Source organism: Bolinopsis microptera, chromosome 6, assembly GCF_026151205.1.
Source record: "Bolinopsis microptera isolate Bmic1 chromosome 6, MBARI_Bmic_1.0, whole genome shotgun sequence".
NCBI classification, from domain to species: domain Eukaryota; kingdom Metazoa; phylum Ctenophora; class Tentaculata; order Lobata; family Bolinopsidae; genus Bolinopsis; species Bolinopsis microptera.
Window position 1 is genome coordinate 4,358,703 of NC_087077.1, and position 19,228 is coordinate 4,377,930.

The window sequence follows — 19,228 nt, forward strand, 5'->3', positions numbered from 1 at the left end:
AAGTTTACAGGCAGGTGGTCACAAATTTCTTACAAAAGGGGTGATTTAACTCAAAATAGCCACCAACAATCTCCGAGACTGAACAATATTTATACAATAAATATTGCTGGATAGACGTGAGCTTCCTAAACTTTACTAAACACCTTGTGGTGAGCTAACTATGATGCACAATGTTTCATTTGTTGACAGATTTAACTTTTTAATCAAAGATTTGTAAATGGATCCCAACTTTGAATGACAAAATCACAACTGACTGCTGAGTAGTGAGTACCACTGTCCCGAACAGTACAATGTATTGTGGTCCTGTCAGAAAAGTAGTGTCGTTCTATCAACAACATTTAGCTCGTACCACCTATCAGGACAGTACAGAAACAAGGCGAAAAGAAATTATTAATATGTCATAAATGCAAAAGATATGCAATGGAGGAAAAAATGCTTGACTCAAGTTAACTTCTTACTTCGCTACGTAGGCACTGGTAATTTATAACCTCAGTGTTTAATAGTAAACAATATCCGTTCGTGCCAGCTAGCACCATTACATAGTAAATAGGTGTAAAGAAGTCGCCACGATACCAATTTCTAGAGTTGCTCTGCGCTGTGGCCCCTTCCGTGCACAAGTGCGCAGCAAATATTTAACAAAAATTTGTTATCGCGACGTGAGACAATTCTAGAGCGGACAGTACAGACGTATAGTAAGACGCACTATACAACTCTAATTTTGATGTCTATCATTGACCTTAGAAGTTTAACGAACAAAGAAACCAAGCTCTTCTGAAGAAAGGGATTGTCGAAGATTAAATTAGAGATCAAAATTGACAAAAAAACGCGAGCAGGATCTTAATAGTACCCAGTTGAATTATGACTATTATATATATAGGTTGGTCGCCCAAATCATTGGAGATGGTTTACAATTGTAGCACTGCAATTAATCAGGTTAAGACTAGCTTTACGGGACGGTAAAACGCCCTAGTAGCCGAGTACTAGTATATTTCCTGGGTACTAGTATTATAGTGTATATCTCCATCACAAAAGATGCAATCCAATTTGAGGGAAGCCTCCTCCGCTTACAATTGTGAGCTTGTGATCCGCTAATTGCTGTAATCCTCCTGTCATCTTTTCTACTTCTAGAGTTCTATTTGAGCGAGCTCTTCAGTTAGAACCTACTGCTCTACTGAATGATTGGATCAAGATTGAACTCAAATGAGAACTGCCAAACAAATAATGTCCTTGCGGCCATACGTCTATTGTTTGACATTTCTATACCACCAGCTCAATTAAATTTATATCATAAATATATTAGAAATAGGAAATAGGAATGCTGGCGACCAAGGTTATATTGAGAAGAACTTAGCAAGCTTCTCCTTAAATCTTACAACTCTTTGATTGCAGAGATCTACTATCCACTGTGACAGATCTTCAGATCTTGATAACTTCAGTCTAACCAATGTGCTCCCTTATTGCTAAATATTATCTAACAAATGAATTAAGGTTTATGAAAACGTCTTTACAAACATGCAATGACAATTTGGGTCAGTTGTTTGAACAATGTTACAAACCTTCAAAATCTAAAGCACAGTCAATGGGTCCATCCATGCTAATATTTCGTAGCAGATTACATCTTATAAGGCAATCTGGTAGAAATTTAAAAGACTCAATCCTCATATTTATGCTCCTCTATTAAATATATAGTATATTATTAAAATCATAACGATTAAAGCAGGAAGCATCCAGGTAAAGACTGTAGTTTTGTGCCGGATAACTCCTCAAGTCTTTATACCATTGGAGCCAAACATTTAAACAAACTCGGAAGCTATATTATCGGATGCATAATTGTCACGGACAAGTTTTTCACGGACCAAATTTTTCACGGACATATTTATTCACGCTCATGACCGCCCAAAAATTTCCAAAAAATTGTGAAAATTGTTAATGATTTTTTGATAATTTGAATTTCAAAAAACGTTTTGCATAGTCATGGTTCACGATTTTACTGCAAGAAGTGGTGACTAAGTTTTATGCATGTTACTTGTTAGTGTAGTAAAATAACTAAAACCAGTGTAGTTAAAACGTTAATGATAAGGTTAAAGTAATATCAGAACAGGAAGAGAGTAATATAAAATTACGTCTACAAAAACTGCGAGGCAAGGTCATAGTGATCATGGTGTTATAACTTGAGTACTTTAACTTACTGTTCTGTCTGTTATGTTAATTGAATACAGAGTGAATGTGACTGACGAGTGATTATGTTTGTCCTAGTACTAATAACTTAATAAGCTAATATAGTAATCGGCTACACACATATCTACGCGCCATATGTAGGGACACACACACTAAAATTAATGGAAATAATTACCCGACTTTATTATTCACGGACCTTAATGCCACAGACATTATTTTCACGGACATAATTATTCACGCTAAGGTCTTCAGCGTGAAAGTAATGTCCGTGACAATTATGTCCGATAAGGTAGAAGGAAGCTTATAGAAGGTTTATTAGATCAACTATCTCATCTTCCTAGGAGGTGCAAAGAACTACTAAAATCAGCCACGAAAGGTTAAGCTCCAGAAGAACAACATTAAAGCAAGAGTAGGGAAATGCAATAACAAGGTGCTCTCTCTCTCTCCCTCTCTCTCTCTCTCTCCCAACCATTAAATACAGATTACCCCAGCAGCAGGTCCCCTCCACAACCTGTAATACAAGCAAACATACGTTTATTACAGGGTATAAACCCAGGGGTATTGTTCTTTAAGTCCAGCCGGGGGTATTGTCATTTAAATTCCCTCCAGGTTGGTCCCTCTATTATTCTGCAGGGTATAAGCTCACAATCCTAGCATACAGGACCCGGCCCCTCTTTCCTCTATTACTTTTGTACAGGTCATGTTTTTATTCAAATAAAGCTCCAAGACATTAAATCTTAGACGATGACTCAACACGTGACAGTTAGTCATTTCACAAAGGCGACATAAAGTTAACAATATTGATATGTACTATAGATGACTGAGAAACTACAGTGGTTATGAATGAAGGGGCAGGAAAATAGAGCCATCACGGAGATATCTACAAAACAAACAGATGGTAGGAGTATGTGAGGAGATGGGAGGAGTAACCCCCATCCAGGGAGGAGAATGTGATAGTTAATCCTCTACCCCTCCTCTACTCCTACGTCAGGCTTAAACCTTGCCGCATGACTGAACCACATGAAAGGAGACTGGGTGAAATCTTGACAGATGAGTCATTTAGTCTCGTCATCATGGACAGGGGGATCCTGGTTCAAAACGGGTATTAAATTTGATCGCAGATATATGACATGTATTTCCCAGCCGAAATTAATCTGTTCCTTGATTTTAGCCGATAAAAACGATAGAATATTTAATCTCAGCTGCCCAAATGTTATTTGAATGGATAAATCTCATCATAATCAACTTAAGGATCCATTCAGACTAAACGCAGCACTGATTTAGTCCCCTTGTACTTTAGAACTAAAACATCAACGTCATTCAAATTGAACTTATTCAGATTCTGCTGTCAGTTGTCACAATACAAGGCTTCCTGATTCCTCAATGTCTATTTAAAGGTAAATGCAATGTTTTAATACGTAATCATGACTACGTAAGTGCGGATTTTCATCAGATATAGCTTATCTGTGAAGGGACCATTATAATCGGTAGGGTTATCAGCTATAGTGTTGTTTGTAAAACTTGAAACAGATAAGACAGATAAAACTGATAAAAATAGAGTCAAATATCGTGAACTTATCCATGATCTCAACGTAATAAGCTTAATAAAGACTTCCGTTTATTTCCGATAATTCGAACGGAGGAACCAATTTCACACGTGTCATCTATATTGGATCTCAGAACTGTCTACAACAGTCACTAAACTGTTCCTAAATTACCGATTTACCAACGGCAATCTGAAATAACCCTTTTTGATCAGAAATTTCAAAGGATTCAAATTCATTCTAAAACTGTTAAAATAACAACAGTATCAAGACACGTACTGGAACCAGAGCGATAATACTGCTGCTAAAATAAAGCTACGAAGTTATAAAACTAGCTCTGGAAACGGACTGGAGATAATGGTTAATATGTTATTATAAGTGGCTAAAATGAGTTTTGAAATGTTCCATCAACGTTTCTCAGATAAGCTGGACAAGTAAAATGGAGTAAATCGTCTGCGTTGGTTTGTTCACGTGACCAGAATGCGAGAATCAAGGCTTGACAAGTGCGTGCCTAACTGAACCCCTACAAAGGAAGATTTGATTATATGTTTTGGTGAAAGTTGCTGAGTTCTCAGGAATCCCAGAAATTGTACTGAATGGGATGAATGAGTTAAAAGCAATTTGCATTTTGAGACGATACGTCATGAACAAGAGTTCCTTGTTGCATGCAGCACTAATTATATAAACCTCATCAAGTACAAGTAAAGGAGTAAGGACTACTACTACTACTACTACTAGGTAAGGAGACTAAGCTGAATTGCAAATATAAAGCGACAACACCTTTAAAATAACACTGAAATACAACTGCCGAGAGGTAAAACTACCATTGAAATACAACTACCAGTCCAACATCTGAAAATGTTAAGTGGCAAAAACAGCAAGCGAAATAAAAGCAGTTGAGAAGGTTTTATGATAATATAGTGACGCGGAAGTGAGATGAAACTGGGGTCGAAGTGTTGATTGAAAATATAAGAAGGTAAAGGTGGAAGTACCACAACAAGACAGAGATTAAGAAAGCTATAGTAGTAGTAGCTATAGAGTATAGCTAACTGGTGACGGATTGTTCATTTAGGTGACAATGGAAAGTTGTGGAAAAATACCATTCAACCGCTAATAAATAGCTTGCCATTTAGAACAGTTAAACAGTTTTGGTACGCTATTAAAGGCACGACGTGGAATATAATACAAAATATAGTCGAGTAGAATACCACTACTGATACTAAACAAATTAGAATGAACTAACAGAATATTTCTCAGGCAATTCCAATGTAAATACGTTTCAAAAAATCTTCACAGGCCATCAGCATTAGACCCCAATACCTACGAACAAGAGGGACTGTCAACAGAGTTTCGCAGTTCTGAGAAAAGTGTACCAGTGATGAAGGTTAGCCAGTGATGTCAGGGTAAGAGAGAGCGAGACAGAGAGAGAGAGAGCGAGACAGAGAGAGAGAGAGAGAGCGAGACAGAGAGAGAGAGAGAGAGAGAGAGAGAGAGAGAGAGAGAGAGAGAGAGAGAGAGAGAGAGAGAGAGAGAGAGAGAGAGAGAGAGAGAGAGAGAGAGAGAGAGAGAGAGAGAGAGAGAGAGAGAGAGAGAGAGAGAGAGAGAGAGAGAGAGAGAGAGAGAGAGAGAGAGAGAGAGAGAGAGAGAGAGAGAGAGAGAGAGAGAGAGAGAGAGAGAGAGAGAGAGAGAGAGAGAGAGAGAGAGAGAGAGAGAGAGAGAGAGAGAGAGAGAGAGAGAGAGAGAGAGAGAGAGAGAGAGAGAGAGAGAGAGAGAGAGAGAGAGAGAGAGAGAGAGAGAGAGAGAGAGAGAGAGAGAGAGAGAGAGAGAGAGAGAGAGAGAGAGAGAGAGAGAGAGAGAGAGAGAGAGAGAGAGAGAGAGAGAGAGAGAGAGAGAGAGAGAGAGAGAGAGAGAGAGAGAGAGAGAGAGAGAGAGAGAGAGAGAGAGAGAGAGAGAGAGAGAGAGAGAGAGAGAGAGAGAGAGAGAGAGAGAGAGAGAGAGAGAGAGAGAGAGAGAGAGAGAGAGAGAGAGAGAGAGAGAGAGAGAGAGAGAGAGAGAGAGAGAGAGAGAGAGAGAGAGAGAGAGAGAGAGAGAGAGAGAGAGAGAGAGAGAGAGAGAGAGAGAGAGAGAGAGAGAGAGAGAGAGAGAGAGAGAGAGAGAGAGAGAGAGAGAGAGAGAGAGAGAGAGAGAGAGAGAGAGAGAGAGAGAGAGAGAGAGAGAGAGAGAGAGAGAGAGAGAGAGAGAGAGAGAGAGAGAGAGAGAGAGAGAGAGAGAGAGAGAGAGAGAGAGAGAGAGAGAGAGAGAGAGAGAGAGAGAGAGAGAGAGAGAGAGAGAGAGAGAGAGAGAGAGAGAGAGAGAGAGAGAGAGAGAGAGAGAGAGAGAGAGAGAGAGAGAGAGAGAGAGAGAGAGAGAGAGAGAGAGAGAGAGAGAGAGAGAGAGAGAGAGAGAGAGAGAGAGAGAGAGAGAGAGAGAGAGAGAGAGAGAGAGAGAGAGAGAGAGAGAGAGAGAGAGAGAGAGAGAGAGAGAGAGAGAGAGAGAGAGAGAGAGAGAGAGAGAGAGAGTAGTAGGTTAGTAAGCAGAACCTTCCTAAGCTACTGTTGAAAACTAGGACATGTTGTTCGCCTTCCTAGATAGGTATAAGTAATGAACTCTGAAGGAGTTGACGGAGGCAACTTGCCGGCTAGCAAGCAAGGTTATATTTTAATTGGATTAATGTGGTCACGTTCTACCGGATAATTCTCGATCTTGTTGCTACTCTCGTTTTCCCTTTGATGTACCGACATTTTGGTAAACCTATCTTTTATCAATATGTGATTAATTGTCTCCACACAGGTAGGTATCCCTTTAACTAGGTGGCTTATTTGTCCCATTGGAAGAAGGAGCCTCTATACTGGAGAATAAAGTTATGAACCACCTCTCAATGCTGGAAATTATTGGGATTTGAACCCCCTAGCTCCTGATCGCGTGGTGGGGTCTAACCCACTGAGCCACACGATCACAAACGAAACGAACTTTATGATTAACTAATCAAACATAGCTTTGAAATGAACATGAAATATTCCAGTAACATTGGAATCATTCAGCTGATGTTAAAATGTTGGGGGTTAAAAATGTCCACTTATGCTCCAGTTTACAAGCCATACATTGAACTGAACGATATCTTCTCACTTTGTAAGTTTGTAAGGTATCATTCTGCCCTCACGGATTGAGTAATGGGGTCTAACCTAGTGAGCTACACACTGCCATGGTATCATTCTGCCCTCACGGATTGAGTAATGGGGTCTAACCTAGTGAGCTACACACTGCCATGGTATCATTCTGCCCTCACGGATTGAGTAATGGGGTCTAACCTAGTGAGCTACACACTGCCATGGTATCATTCTGCCCTCACGGATTGAGTAATGGGGTCTAACCTAGTGAGCTACACACTGCCATGGTATCATTCTGCCCTCACGGATTGAGTAATGGGGTCTAACCTAGTGAGCTACACACTGCCATGGTATCATTCTGCCCTCACGGATTGAGTAATGGGGTCTAACCTAGTGAGCTACACACTGCCATGGTATCATTCTGCCCTCACGGATTGAGTAATGGGGTCTAACCTAGTGAGCTACACACTGCCATGGTATCATTCTGCCCTCACCAAGGCTGATAGTTTGAACCTGACTCACTCACATTGTCATCAACTAACCTGGCGGCGCCAGCCCTCTCTTCACCACTCGCTTGTTACTTCCCCTGCTCTGGAACCTCCTTCTGGTCAAACAGCCACTCAACTGAGACCTAAACTGGGATCCAATACTCAACCACTTATCCATTGGTACCTGGGTGCTATCAACTTGTCAACATTATCAACAGTTCAGCTAGTCAAATGGTGAATGTTGGGTAAATACCGGAGAACACGGAGTAAACCGTGGTACTCGCAGGTACATTTGGCTTTTAAATTTAATGTAAAACTTTGTTATGCGGTTTCATGTATTATTCGTGAAAATGGCGACAGTTAGGACTAGAGTAACCTAGTGAGGTATAGAGTAATGGCGACAGTTAGGACTAGAGTAACCTAGTGAGGTATACAGTAATGGCGACAGTTAGGACTAGAGTAATCTAGTGAGCTCTTATACAGTAATGGCGACAGTTAGGACTAGAGTAACCTAGTGAGCTATACAGTAATGGCGACAGTTAGGACAAGAGAAACTGGCTACCCGGTTCTCGCAGTTAGGAATTCAATTCATTTATAAAATTGTTTGAAAAGACATAAAATATAACGAAATAAATTGTTACCAAATGAAATCTGACTTAAAAATTGCTGACATAATGATCAAAAACATGAATAAAACTGCTTCGATTAAAAGGATTCTAAGTTAATTCAATCATGAAGATCAATCGAACATTTTCATAATTTTCAATGAATACAATAAGACATATTTTTTAAATAACAAAGAAGAATGAAAAAGGAGAATGGATTAGAGATGGATCGCAAGGAATTAACATGGCACTGTCAGAAGAATCATGCCAGGGTTGAACTGTATTCGGATTCCTAACGTAAGATTGGACAGCTGGTTGAACTGCAGGTAGTATTGCAGGGAGTATTAGATAAGGACCTGGGAGTATAAGATAAGGACTGGCTGTAAATCCAGGATTGTTATACTCTGCTACCGTTCAACTTGATTGTAATTGTCGGTCACATCAAACTGACTTTGGGAATTAGAAAACGATTATGGAAGTTATAAAAGGAACTTCAAGAAGAAGTGGACAATGATAAATCACATAAACACGGCTAGTGAATATTTCTAAGTAACTTCTGAAACTAACCCTGCCCATGAATTAAAGACAGACAAATATGAACTTAGGTTACTCTTGTCTAATTCATACTAAAGATAAGGTATATATAATATAAGATATAAGGTATATATATAATATAACGGTCATGGGATAATGGATATGAACCCGAATCAGCATTTCAAAACAACTTCAAGCCAACTTGAATCCATGTTAACCAACGTAGAAAAGTATGGTTTTCATCTAATATTGAGTTTAGCTGTAACAAGAGTTCGTCAAAAGAATTTCAACTTCCAGTTGACATTGGCAAATATGTTACAGTTGTAGAAACAATGCTAAGCCAGGCAAGTACGTGGACACAATCGGGCCAAGTGGGTGCTGAATTGCAAGTTCTGCTGTGAAACGAGATGAAACCTCTTTCAGGTTGTGATATACCGCTCTAACAAGACAAGTGGTGCTGAAACTAGTTCTCACTTGAAACTAGCCGGGTAGCTAGTTACTCTAGTTCTCACTTGAAACTAGCCGGGTAGCTAGTTACTCTAGTTGTCACTTGAAACTAGCCGGGTAGCTAGTTACTCTAGTTCTCACTTGAAACTAGCCGGGTGGCTAGTTACTCTAGTTCTCACTTGAAACTAGCCGGGTGGCTAGTTACTCTAGTTGTCACTTGAAACTAGCCGGGTGGCTAGTTACTCTAGTTCTCACTTGAAACTAGCCGGGTAGCTAGTTACTCTAGTTCTCACTTGAAACTAGCCGGGTAGCTAGTTACTCTAGTTCTCACTTGAAACTAGCCGGGTAGCTAGTTACTCTAGTTCTCACTTGAAACTAGCCGGATAGCTAGTTACTCTAGTTCTCACTTGAAACTAGCCGGATAGCTAGTTACTCTAGTTCTCACTTGAAACTAGCCGGGTAGCTAGTTACTCTAGTTCTCACTTGAAACTAGCCGGGTAGCTAGTTACTCTAGTTCTCACTTGAAACTAGCCGGGTAGCTAGTTACTCTAGTTGTCACTTGAAACTAGCCGGGTAGCTAGTTACTCTAGTTGTCACTTGAAACTAGCCGGGTGGCTAGTTACTCTAGTTGTCACTTGAAACTAGCCGGGTAGCTAGTTACTCTAGTTCTCACTTGAAACTAGCCGGGTGGCTAGTTACTCTAGTTCTCACTTGAAACTAGCCGGGTGGCTAGTTACTCTAGTTCTCACTTGAAACTAGCCGGGTGGCTAGTTACTCTAGTTCTCACTTGAAACTAGCCGGGTAGCTAGTTACTCTAGTTCTCACTTGGAACTAGCCGGGTAGCTAGTTACTCTAGTTCTCACTTGGAACTAGCCGGGTAGCTAGTTACTCTAGTTCTCACTTGAAACTAGCCGGGTAGCTAGTTACTCTAGTTCTCACTTGAAACTAGCCGGGTAGCTAGTTACTCTAGTTCTCACTTGAAACTAGCCGGGTAGCTAGTTACTCTAGTTCTCACTTGAAACTAGCCGGGTAGCTAGTTACTCTAGTTCTCACTTGAAACTAGCCGGGTAGCTAGTTACTCTAGTTCTCACTTGAAACTAGCCGGGTAGCTAGTTACTCTAGTTCTCACTTGAAACTAGCCGGGTAGCTAGTTACTCTAGTTCTCACTTGAAACTAGCCGGGTAGCTAGTTACTCTAGTTCTCACTTGAAACTAGCCGGGTAGCTAGTTACTCTAGTTCTCACTTGAAACTAGCCGGGTAGCTAGTTACTCTAGTTCTCACTTGAAACTAGCCGGGTAGCTAGTTACTCTAGTTCTCACTTGAAACTAGCCGGGTAGCTAGTTACTCTAGTTCTCACTTGAAACTAGCCGGGTAGCTAGTTACTCTAGTTCTCACTTGAAACTAGCCGGGTAGCTAGTTACTCTAGTTCTCACTTGAAACTAGCCGGGTAGCTAGTTACTCTAGTTCTCACTTGAAACTAGCCGGGTAGCTAGTTACTCTAGTTCTCACTTGAAACTAGCCGGGTAGCTAGTTACTCTAGTTCTCACTTGAAACTAGCCGGTTAGCTAGTTACTCTAGTTCTCACTTGAAACTAGCCGGGTAGCTAGTTACTCTAGTTCTCACTTGAAACTAGCCGGATAGCTAGTTACTCTAGTTCTCACTTGAAACTAGCCGGGTAGCTAGTTACTCTAGTTCTCACTTGAAACTAGCCGGGTAGCTAGTTACTCTAGTTCTCACTTGAAACTAGCCGGGTAGCTAGTTACTCTAGTTCTCACTTGAAACTAGCCGGGTAGCTAGTTACTCTAGTTCTCACTTGAAACTAGCCGGGTAGCTAGTTACTCTAGTTCTCACTTGAAACTAGCCGGGTAGCTAGTTACTCTAGTTCTCACTTGAAACTAGCCGGTTAGCTAGTTACTCTAGCTCTCACTTCTCCTTACAACAACCTATGAACACCGTCTAGACCGGACTGCTAGCTAAATATATCAGCTAAATAAGAAACAGTTACAGAGTGACTTACTCTGTATCAGACCATATTCACAGTAATTAGATGGTAGTAGACATGTACTTCATTTGAGAGCTACTTGTGCAGTTTGCAGGTTTGAACTCTAGTCAGGGCACGAGGAATTAGTATTGGAGACAGTAGTGACAGTAAGGATTTGGAAGTAGAGAGTCAGGAATATGGATATAGAAATGAACCACTACTAGTAAAGTAGTAACAATATAGGAACACATGAGTAGATATCCTGTTCTGAAGCTGCATTTTGTTTCTAGAACAAACAGCTGCCACATACTAAACAGTAAAGCTACCACATACACTTTATAGTCTGAGAGAGGAAGGGGTCAGTGGCGTAACAAAGGCCCCCGCTTCTTCCCCGAATTGTAGGTCTTCTTTTACGAAAAATCGTCTGATTTGGCAGAAAGATGTATCATATCCCAGCCATTGCCAACTTAACGTTCGGTCAACGCGAAAAAAGTTGTAGGGGTGCCAAAAAAAGATTTAATTTTTTTCTTCTCTTTTTTAGAACTCTAGAACATGTTACTGTAGGAGCGTCATAAAATTTCAGCGGGGGTGCTAGCGAGTGGTAATTCGTTACGCTACTGGGGAGGGTCGGACTGTATCATGAGACGAGATTACAGCTGAAGTCTGCTGATAAAATCTCTTTCCGCCATCTATAACACCTATAATCAGACCAAATACATTAATAACGCAAATTAAATCAAGGAATTACAAGACCTGGTCTAGCTACTAATACAGGGACCCAGAGGCAGGACCTCGTCTAGCTATCAATACAGGGACCCAGAGGCAGGACCTCGTCTAGCTATCAATACAGGGACCCAGAGGCAGGACCTCGTCTAGCTATCAATACAGGGACCCAGAGGCAGGACCTCGTCTAGCTATCAATACAGGGACCCAGAGGCAGGACCTCGTCTAGCTATCAATACAGGGACCCAGAGGCAGGACCTCGTCTAGCTATTAATACAGGGACCCAGAGGCAGGACCTCGTCTAGCTATCAATACAGGGACCCAGAGGCAGGACCTCGTCTAGCTATCAATACAGAGACCCAGAGGCAGGACCTCGTCTAGCTATCAATACAGGGACCCAGAGGCAGGACCTCGTCTAGCTATCAATACAGGGACCCAGAGGCAGGACCTCGTCTAGCTATCAATACAGGGACCCAGAGGCAGGACCTCGTCTAGCTTTGAATACAGGGACCCAGAGGCAGGACCTCGTCTAGCTGGGAAGGGGAGCAGGAGAACAGGTGCAGTAATTCTAACCAAGGATTAACTGCCAAACAAGGCAAGTAGGACGTTGTGCTTGTTTGATCAACAACACTACAGCATTACTACTAACCCTTCATTTCCACTGGTAGACGGATACGTAACACAATAACCCAGACAGACCACTAAATGCTTCCAGACATAAGCAGGATTAAAACCAGGGTCGCCTAATTTGGATGTTCGAGTGGTTAATATAAATTACCAAGCAGACATTGGACCTTTAAGTATTGCATAATCCATATGGTTTGACGTCAAGTGAAATAAACATTAACCCGACTAAACTTACACAACGCGGACTTTACGAATACGATTGGACCTAAGAACCCATAATTTATGAAATAGAAAGGTCTTTGTCTAAACAAATTACTGATCAGGAACAGGTGAGTATTGTCCCCAAATAAATTATATATTTATACCTCTTCTGATAATGGTATCCATGGTAATGATATCCATGGTAATGGTATCCATGGGACTTTAAGTTGACGCTACGTAACTAGACCTGATCCGGGATCAGCTAGACCACTAAGTATCCGAATAACTTCTGACTGGAGTTTCGGACTAGAACTTTCCTTTTGGAAGCGCCTCAAACGGAAAACGTTCCAATTAGAAGCCTTTTCAATATACAGGATATACTCATAGATTATTTGGGAGGCACTAGTCTTTATTATATTATCCATTCCTTACGCTAATAGACATAGCAATCGGCATGACACGAATCCATTCAATGGCTTAGAAAATGTAAAGTTCGTAGTATAGTAGGCTTAACTTTAACTTTACTCTAACACGACAGGATTTGTAAATTTTATATTTTCAATCCAACTACTCGGGACTTTTGGTTTAATATTATGTCTTCTGAGTTACAAAATGTCTTCTACAGGGTAGAAGTAATGTGCGAAACCGTAAAAAACGGCACAAAACTTGGACATGGACAGGGCTGTTGATTGTGAAAGTATTAGAGTAAACGCCCCAATTACATATTTACTTACTTAAAGGAATTAGATGAACATTTAACGTATGGTTGACAAAGCGTGTAACTGGAGGCCAGGGCCATTAAACCAAGTTAAAAGTTAGCTAGTCGAGTTTATTAGAAATTGGAAGGAATCATCCATATAGGAACCTCAAGCTGTCAAAATCAAACAACCAAAACAAAAATCTATTTTGTATTTTATCAATTGATTGTTCTCCGTGTAATCGATAACCAGATAACTAGAGTGACTAGCTACCAGTAATAAAACTAACGTGGTAAAGATAGCAGGACCACAAATAATTCGCAATAACGCTCCTTTTTATAACAGTTGTGAACTAAACTGCCTTTTTTAGGTGGGAATCCCACATCATTTAGTGTGTTTCAAACATAATTAAACTTCTGCTTAACCCAACTCTTTAGTTGTTCGTGCTGCACTCAAATTATACAAATAAAATTAAAGGCGTGCGTGGTGGTGTGGCAAATCACTATCAGCGACAAAATATCCATAAAACTCATAATAATAATAACATAATTAAGGTAGAAATTAATTGGGCGCTGCACCACACTGCTGCAGGGGAAGCAGACTAAGTTGAAAGGCAGAGCCAGAATTGTCGCTGACAGGAGGACGGAAGATATTTGTAATAAGAATACTTATTATAATACTGATACTATTATAATGTACTGGAAATATTGTGGCACTGCCACCACCCTGGTAGTGATCGTGAACTTGGCCGTGTTGCCACATCTTACCACATCCTCCCACGCCCAGTCTAACCAGCTTGATTCAATTAATTCCCCCAGTACACAAACCCGGCAATTAATTCTCTAAGTTAGCTGGTAAAACCAGCACTATTTAGCACCCAGTTTGCTTGCAGTTCTGTTCCACCATCTCAACGCTCTGCTGCTTTGTTTTTAGTTTCTCAATCAGGGCCTCTTCTAGCAGTAGCAGACTGCTTTCTTATTCTCTTTTTCAGACGAAGCCAGCTAAATATCGACTTGTTGCATTATCCAAGCTTATATACCATGTTTCTGATCGCCCTTGCTTTCGTTTTCTCCGTAACAACTGTCAATACATTTGACGAAATCGTTTGGCAGAAGCGAGGTATGACTTGGTATTTCTATCCTAATCTGGCAACATATTATATGACTCATACTTCTTAATTTGATATGTTTCAGCGGAAATATAATGACCTAATAAATTGCATGAAGTATAAAGTAATAACTAAAACATGTCCACTAAAACATGTCCACACCACAGCAGTGCACTGCAAGCAGTGTATAGAAAGTACCCACATATCAGCACGCTACACGAAATACAGGTCCTCTAACGGACTCCAGTTGGCAGTGTGCCCGGTTTACGAGTGTTCCAGAACACACGACCAGTGTAGAGCCACTAGCTACAGTGTCCTGGATACTCAACACACTCTCTGGTCTTGTGGGTATAGTGCTACCGAACCAGGTAATGTTCAGTACAACTACTAGATCAGTAACCTTTATATCTCTAGATAGAGAAACAGTTACCAGATCAGTAACCATTATATATCTAGATAGAGAAACAGTTACCAGATCAGTAACCTTTATATCTCTAGATAGAGAAACAGTTGCCAGATCAGTAACATTTATATCTCTAGATAGAGAAACAGTTACCAGATCAGTAACATTTATATCTCTAGATAGAGAAACAGTTGCCAGATCAGTAACCTTTATATCTCTAGATAGAGAAACAGTTGCCAGATCAGTAACATTTATATCTCTAGATAGAGAAACAGTTGCCAGATCAGTAACCTTTATATCTCTAGATAGAGAAACAGTTGCCAGATCAGTAACCTTTATATCTCTAGATAGAGAAACAGTTGCCAGATCAGTAACCTTTATATCTCTAGATAGAGAAACAGTTGCCAGATCAGTAACCTTTATATCTCTAGATAGAGAAACAGTTACCAGATCAGTAACATTTATATCTCTAGATAGAGAAACAGTTGCCAGATCAGTAACCTTTATATCTCTAGATAGAGAAACAGTTACCAGATCAGTAACCTTTATATCTCTAGATAGAGAAACAGTTGCCAGATCAGTAACCTTTATATCTCTAGATAGAGAAACAGTTGCCAGATCAGTAACCTTTATATCTCTAGATAGAGAAACAGTTGCCAGATCAGTAACCTTTATATCTCTAGATAGAGAAACAGTTGCCAGATCAGTAACATTTATATCTCTAGATAGAGAAACAGTTACCAGATCAGTAACATTTATATCTCTAGATAGAGAAACAGTTGCCAGATCAGTAACCTTTATATCTCTAGATAGAGAAACAGTTGCCAGATCAGTACCCTTTATATCTCTAGATAGAGAAACAGTTGCCAGATCAGTAACATTTATATCTCTAGATAGAGAAACAGTTGCCAGATCAGTACCCTTTATATCTCTAGATAGAGAAACAGTTGCCAGATCAGTAACCTTTATATCTCTAGATAGAGAAACAGTTGCCAGATCAGTACCCTTTATATCTCTAGATAGAGAAACAGTTGCCAGATCAGTACCCTTTATATCTCTAGATAGAGAAACAGTTGCCAGATCAGTACCCTTTATATCTCTAGATAGAGAAACAGTTGCCAGATCAGTAACCTTTATATCTCTAGATAGAGAAACAGTTGCCAGATCAGTAACATTTATATCTCTAGATAGAGAAACAGTTGCCAGATCAGTACCCTTTATATCTCTAGATAGAGAAACAGTTGCCAGATCAGTACCCTTTATATCTCTAGATAGAGAAACAGTTGCCAGATCAGTAACCTTTATATCTCTAGATAGAGAAACAGTTGCCAGATCAGTAACATTTATATCTCTAGATAGAGAAACAGTTGCCAGATCAGTAACATTTATATCTCTAGATAGAGAAACAGTTGCCAGATCAGTAACATTTATATCTCTAGATAGAGAAACAGTTGCCAGATCAGTACCCTTTATATCTCTAGATAGAGAAACAGTTGCCAGATCAGTAACATTTATATCTCTAGATAGAGAAACAGTTGCCAGATCAGTAACATTTATATCTCTAGATAGAGAAACAGTTGCCAGATCAGTAACCTTTATATCTCTAGATAGAGAAACAGTTACCAGATCAGTAACCTTTATATCTCTAGATAGAGAAACAGTTGCCAGATCAGTAACCTTTATATCTCTAGATAGAGAAACAGTTGCCAGATCAGTAACCTTTATATCTCTAGATAGAGAAACAGTTGCCAGATCAGTAACCTTTATATCTCTAGATAGAGAAACAGTTACCAGATCAGTAACCTTTATATCTCTAGATAGAGAAACAGTTACCAGATCAGTAACATTTATATCTCTAGATAGAGAAACAGTTGCCAGATCAGTAACCTTTATATCTCTAGATAGAGAAACAGTTGCCAGATACCGTTTCTAATCGTACTACATGCTTCATATACTATTCTAACTGTTGTAAAAAGTTTCCAATAAAATGTAAAATATTTGACGAACACAACTGTTACAGCTAATATCTGTGAGATAGTACAAGAATACCTGCCAATATCCCGGAACTGCCAGTCTCGCGAGGTAGGGCCTGAACCAAGGCCGGAATACTACAACCACCCAACAGTAGAGATAGAGACCACCTCAAAATCTTACACCACAGAGGAGGCAGCGACCAACACTCACACGATTGCATCTTTACATCCAGATTCAAATAAATTGGGGAGGGAATCAGACCTTGAGTCAGTAGTAGGGGGCAGTGACAATAGTAGTAGGGAGGGTAGAGAAGAACAAATCAAGCAGAGTGGGGGTTATTTTCATGGAGGGGAGGAGGACTCGACTGGATCGAGCGTGGCCAGTCTTAATGCAAGCTTTTCTTTTCTGATTATATTACTTCTCTTTGCTCAAGCTGTGGTATGAGGGTCCGTATGTAATTTCCCAGCTGCTTACGCTGATGGTACAGTTATTTCATCTAATATTTTCATCTGATTTCGCATTGTTCAAGAGTTTAATCTCATCATGACTATCTTACCAAGTAAACAGACAAAGAAATTCGGTTTTGCATTAGAGTGTAAATTCGAAATGTTATGTCAACAAAATATTATAAGACCAAAATATTATAAGACCAAAATATTATCTGAAATTATCCATCCAGTAAAAACAGTGTGCTACTCTAACTCTAGCACAGCTAGAGATGTCGGGTGATTAATAAAAGATTATTATTGTTTGAGATCGACTATTCCAGTCTTGGCCGCGAGTTCCAGCATTTCCATACTCTTCTTTTCTTTCCTCATCTTTGCTCTCTTGTTCTGAAACCAGACTGTTATTGATCTTAACGAAACTCCCAAAGAAGAGGCAAGCTTCTCCCTTTTAGCTCCTCTGGCAAAATCTGATTCGGCAAAAGCAGCTTCCAGAAGTTTCAGGTCTTGTGATGAAAACTCGGTTCGTTTCTTCTCTTTCTTGATTTTTCCTCCACCAGGATTCTGTGCTGGATATTCGAACAGATGATAAGGGAAGTCAATACCTACAGGTTGTTGATTAGGGAGCGGTAGTGAGGTAACAGGGAGCGGTAGTGCGCTAACTGAACTGCAGACTGTGCTAGTAGAAATAGGATACTGATAGTTACGGGGAGTTGCCTCAGTTCGTGACTGAATATGCTCTGATATAGGAGGGTAACCAGGACTGAAGGTAGTAGTTGTCTGGTTAGGAACACTAGGCTCTGAGATAGGAAGGTAGCCAGGACTGAAGGTAGTAGTTGTCTGGTTAGGAACACTAGGCTCTGAGATAGGAGGGTAGCCAGGACTGAAGGTAGTAGTTGTCTGGTTAGGAGCAGGTTCAGGAGTGGAAGAGTCTGCAGACACGTGCATATAGCGGGTAGTTTGAGAGGAGATGTAATAAGGATTACCCACTGTACCTGAACTTGGAGGACAATAGTAACTTGAGGGGAGAGGCATGGTGGTGGGATACTCAGTTTCAGATGAGATACTGACTGGTACGCAGTAATCCTCATCATCCAGCTTGTAAGAAGGGGTCTCTCCAGTTTCAGGGCTAAAGTGTTTAACACCAGGTTTCTGTGTGTTCTGATAGGGGTAACCGTAGTAACCCTCCGCAGAACTACCTGAACTAGTCGGTACTCTGACATCAGCGTAGCAGACTGATTGGTAGGTAGGAGTGTAGTTTGCAGGATAGGCAGGGTCTGTTGTCTCTTGTTCCCACGGTAGTGTGATAATCGGGTAAGTGTAAGAGATGGGATTATAGCTGGAGGTGTTCATTGGAAATATTATTAGATTGGTTGAAAGAGAAGAATAGTTTAATACTCACACTCATCACATGCCTACCTATATATATGCTTTCTCCAGAGCAATGATTCGCTTCATTACGATACGTTACGATATCTCCAGTACAGTAGAGCTCCTCTTCAAACTCACCTGACGATTAGACCTCGGGTCACGATACGAAAGCGGACGAAAAGACTACGAAGCGAAGAAGAGACTTATATACCGGTCTCACATGACCAGGGCAGTGGCCGTAATGGGGCTGGTCACGTGAGTAGAGAACGGAGCCGCGTGATAGGAGGTCGATGTCATGTGATATCAGCGTGTAAAGGAGTGTGTAGGAGTGGTGATGTGATACTAGACTATTACCAAAACATGAGGGGATCATGCTGCAAGTCTCCTTGCGGAAGAGTTTTCCCAAACACTTATTTACTTTTAATTTATCTCTGATGGAGTAACCTTGTGACTGTAAGGAGAAATTGTACAAATTGTTAGGATGTTTTTTAAATAAACAAACGATACTTACAACGATTAACTGCTACAACTAATAGTATGTAATAATTTAAATGGGAACAAGGTATGAATCTGTGTCATCAAGCTAATGGATAAAATGACGATCATTCATAATTTTAAAAAGTAGAATTTCGTATCATCAACCAATGAACTTCATATTATTAACTTACCGCTATTATTTTAACGGTTACACTACGAAATTTGAAGAATTGACCAAAACCGAAGATGGGAAACGTCACTTCCGATTAAAAATATTTGA

At 40.3% G+C, this 19,228-nt stretch overlaps 1 protein-coding gene across 1 annotated transcript; it reads right to left on the reverse strand.

Moving 5' to 3' along the window:
• Nucleotides 1-17,248: 17,248 nt before the first annotated feature.
• LOC134816410 (homeobox protein DBX1-B-like) lies at nt 17,249-19,225 on the reverse strand. The gene has a single exon (XM_063825244.1). The coding sequence runs from the start codon at nt 18,451-18,453 to the stop codon at nt 17,401-17,403; it is 1,053 nt and encodes a 350-aa protein (XP_063681314.1). The 5' UTR covers nt 18,454-19,225; the 3' UTR covers nt 17,249-17,400.
• Nucleotides 19,226-19,228: the final 3 nt, after the last annotated feature.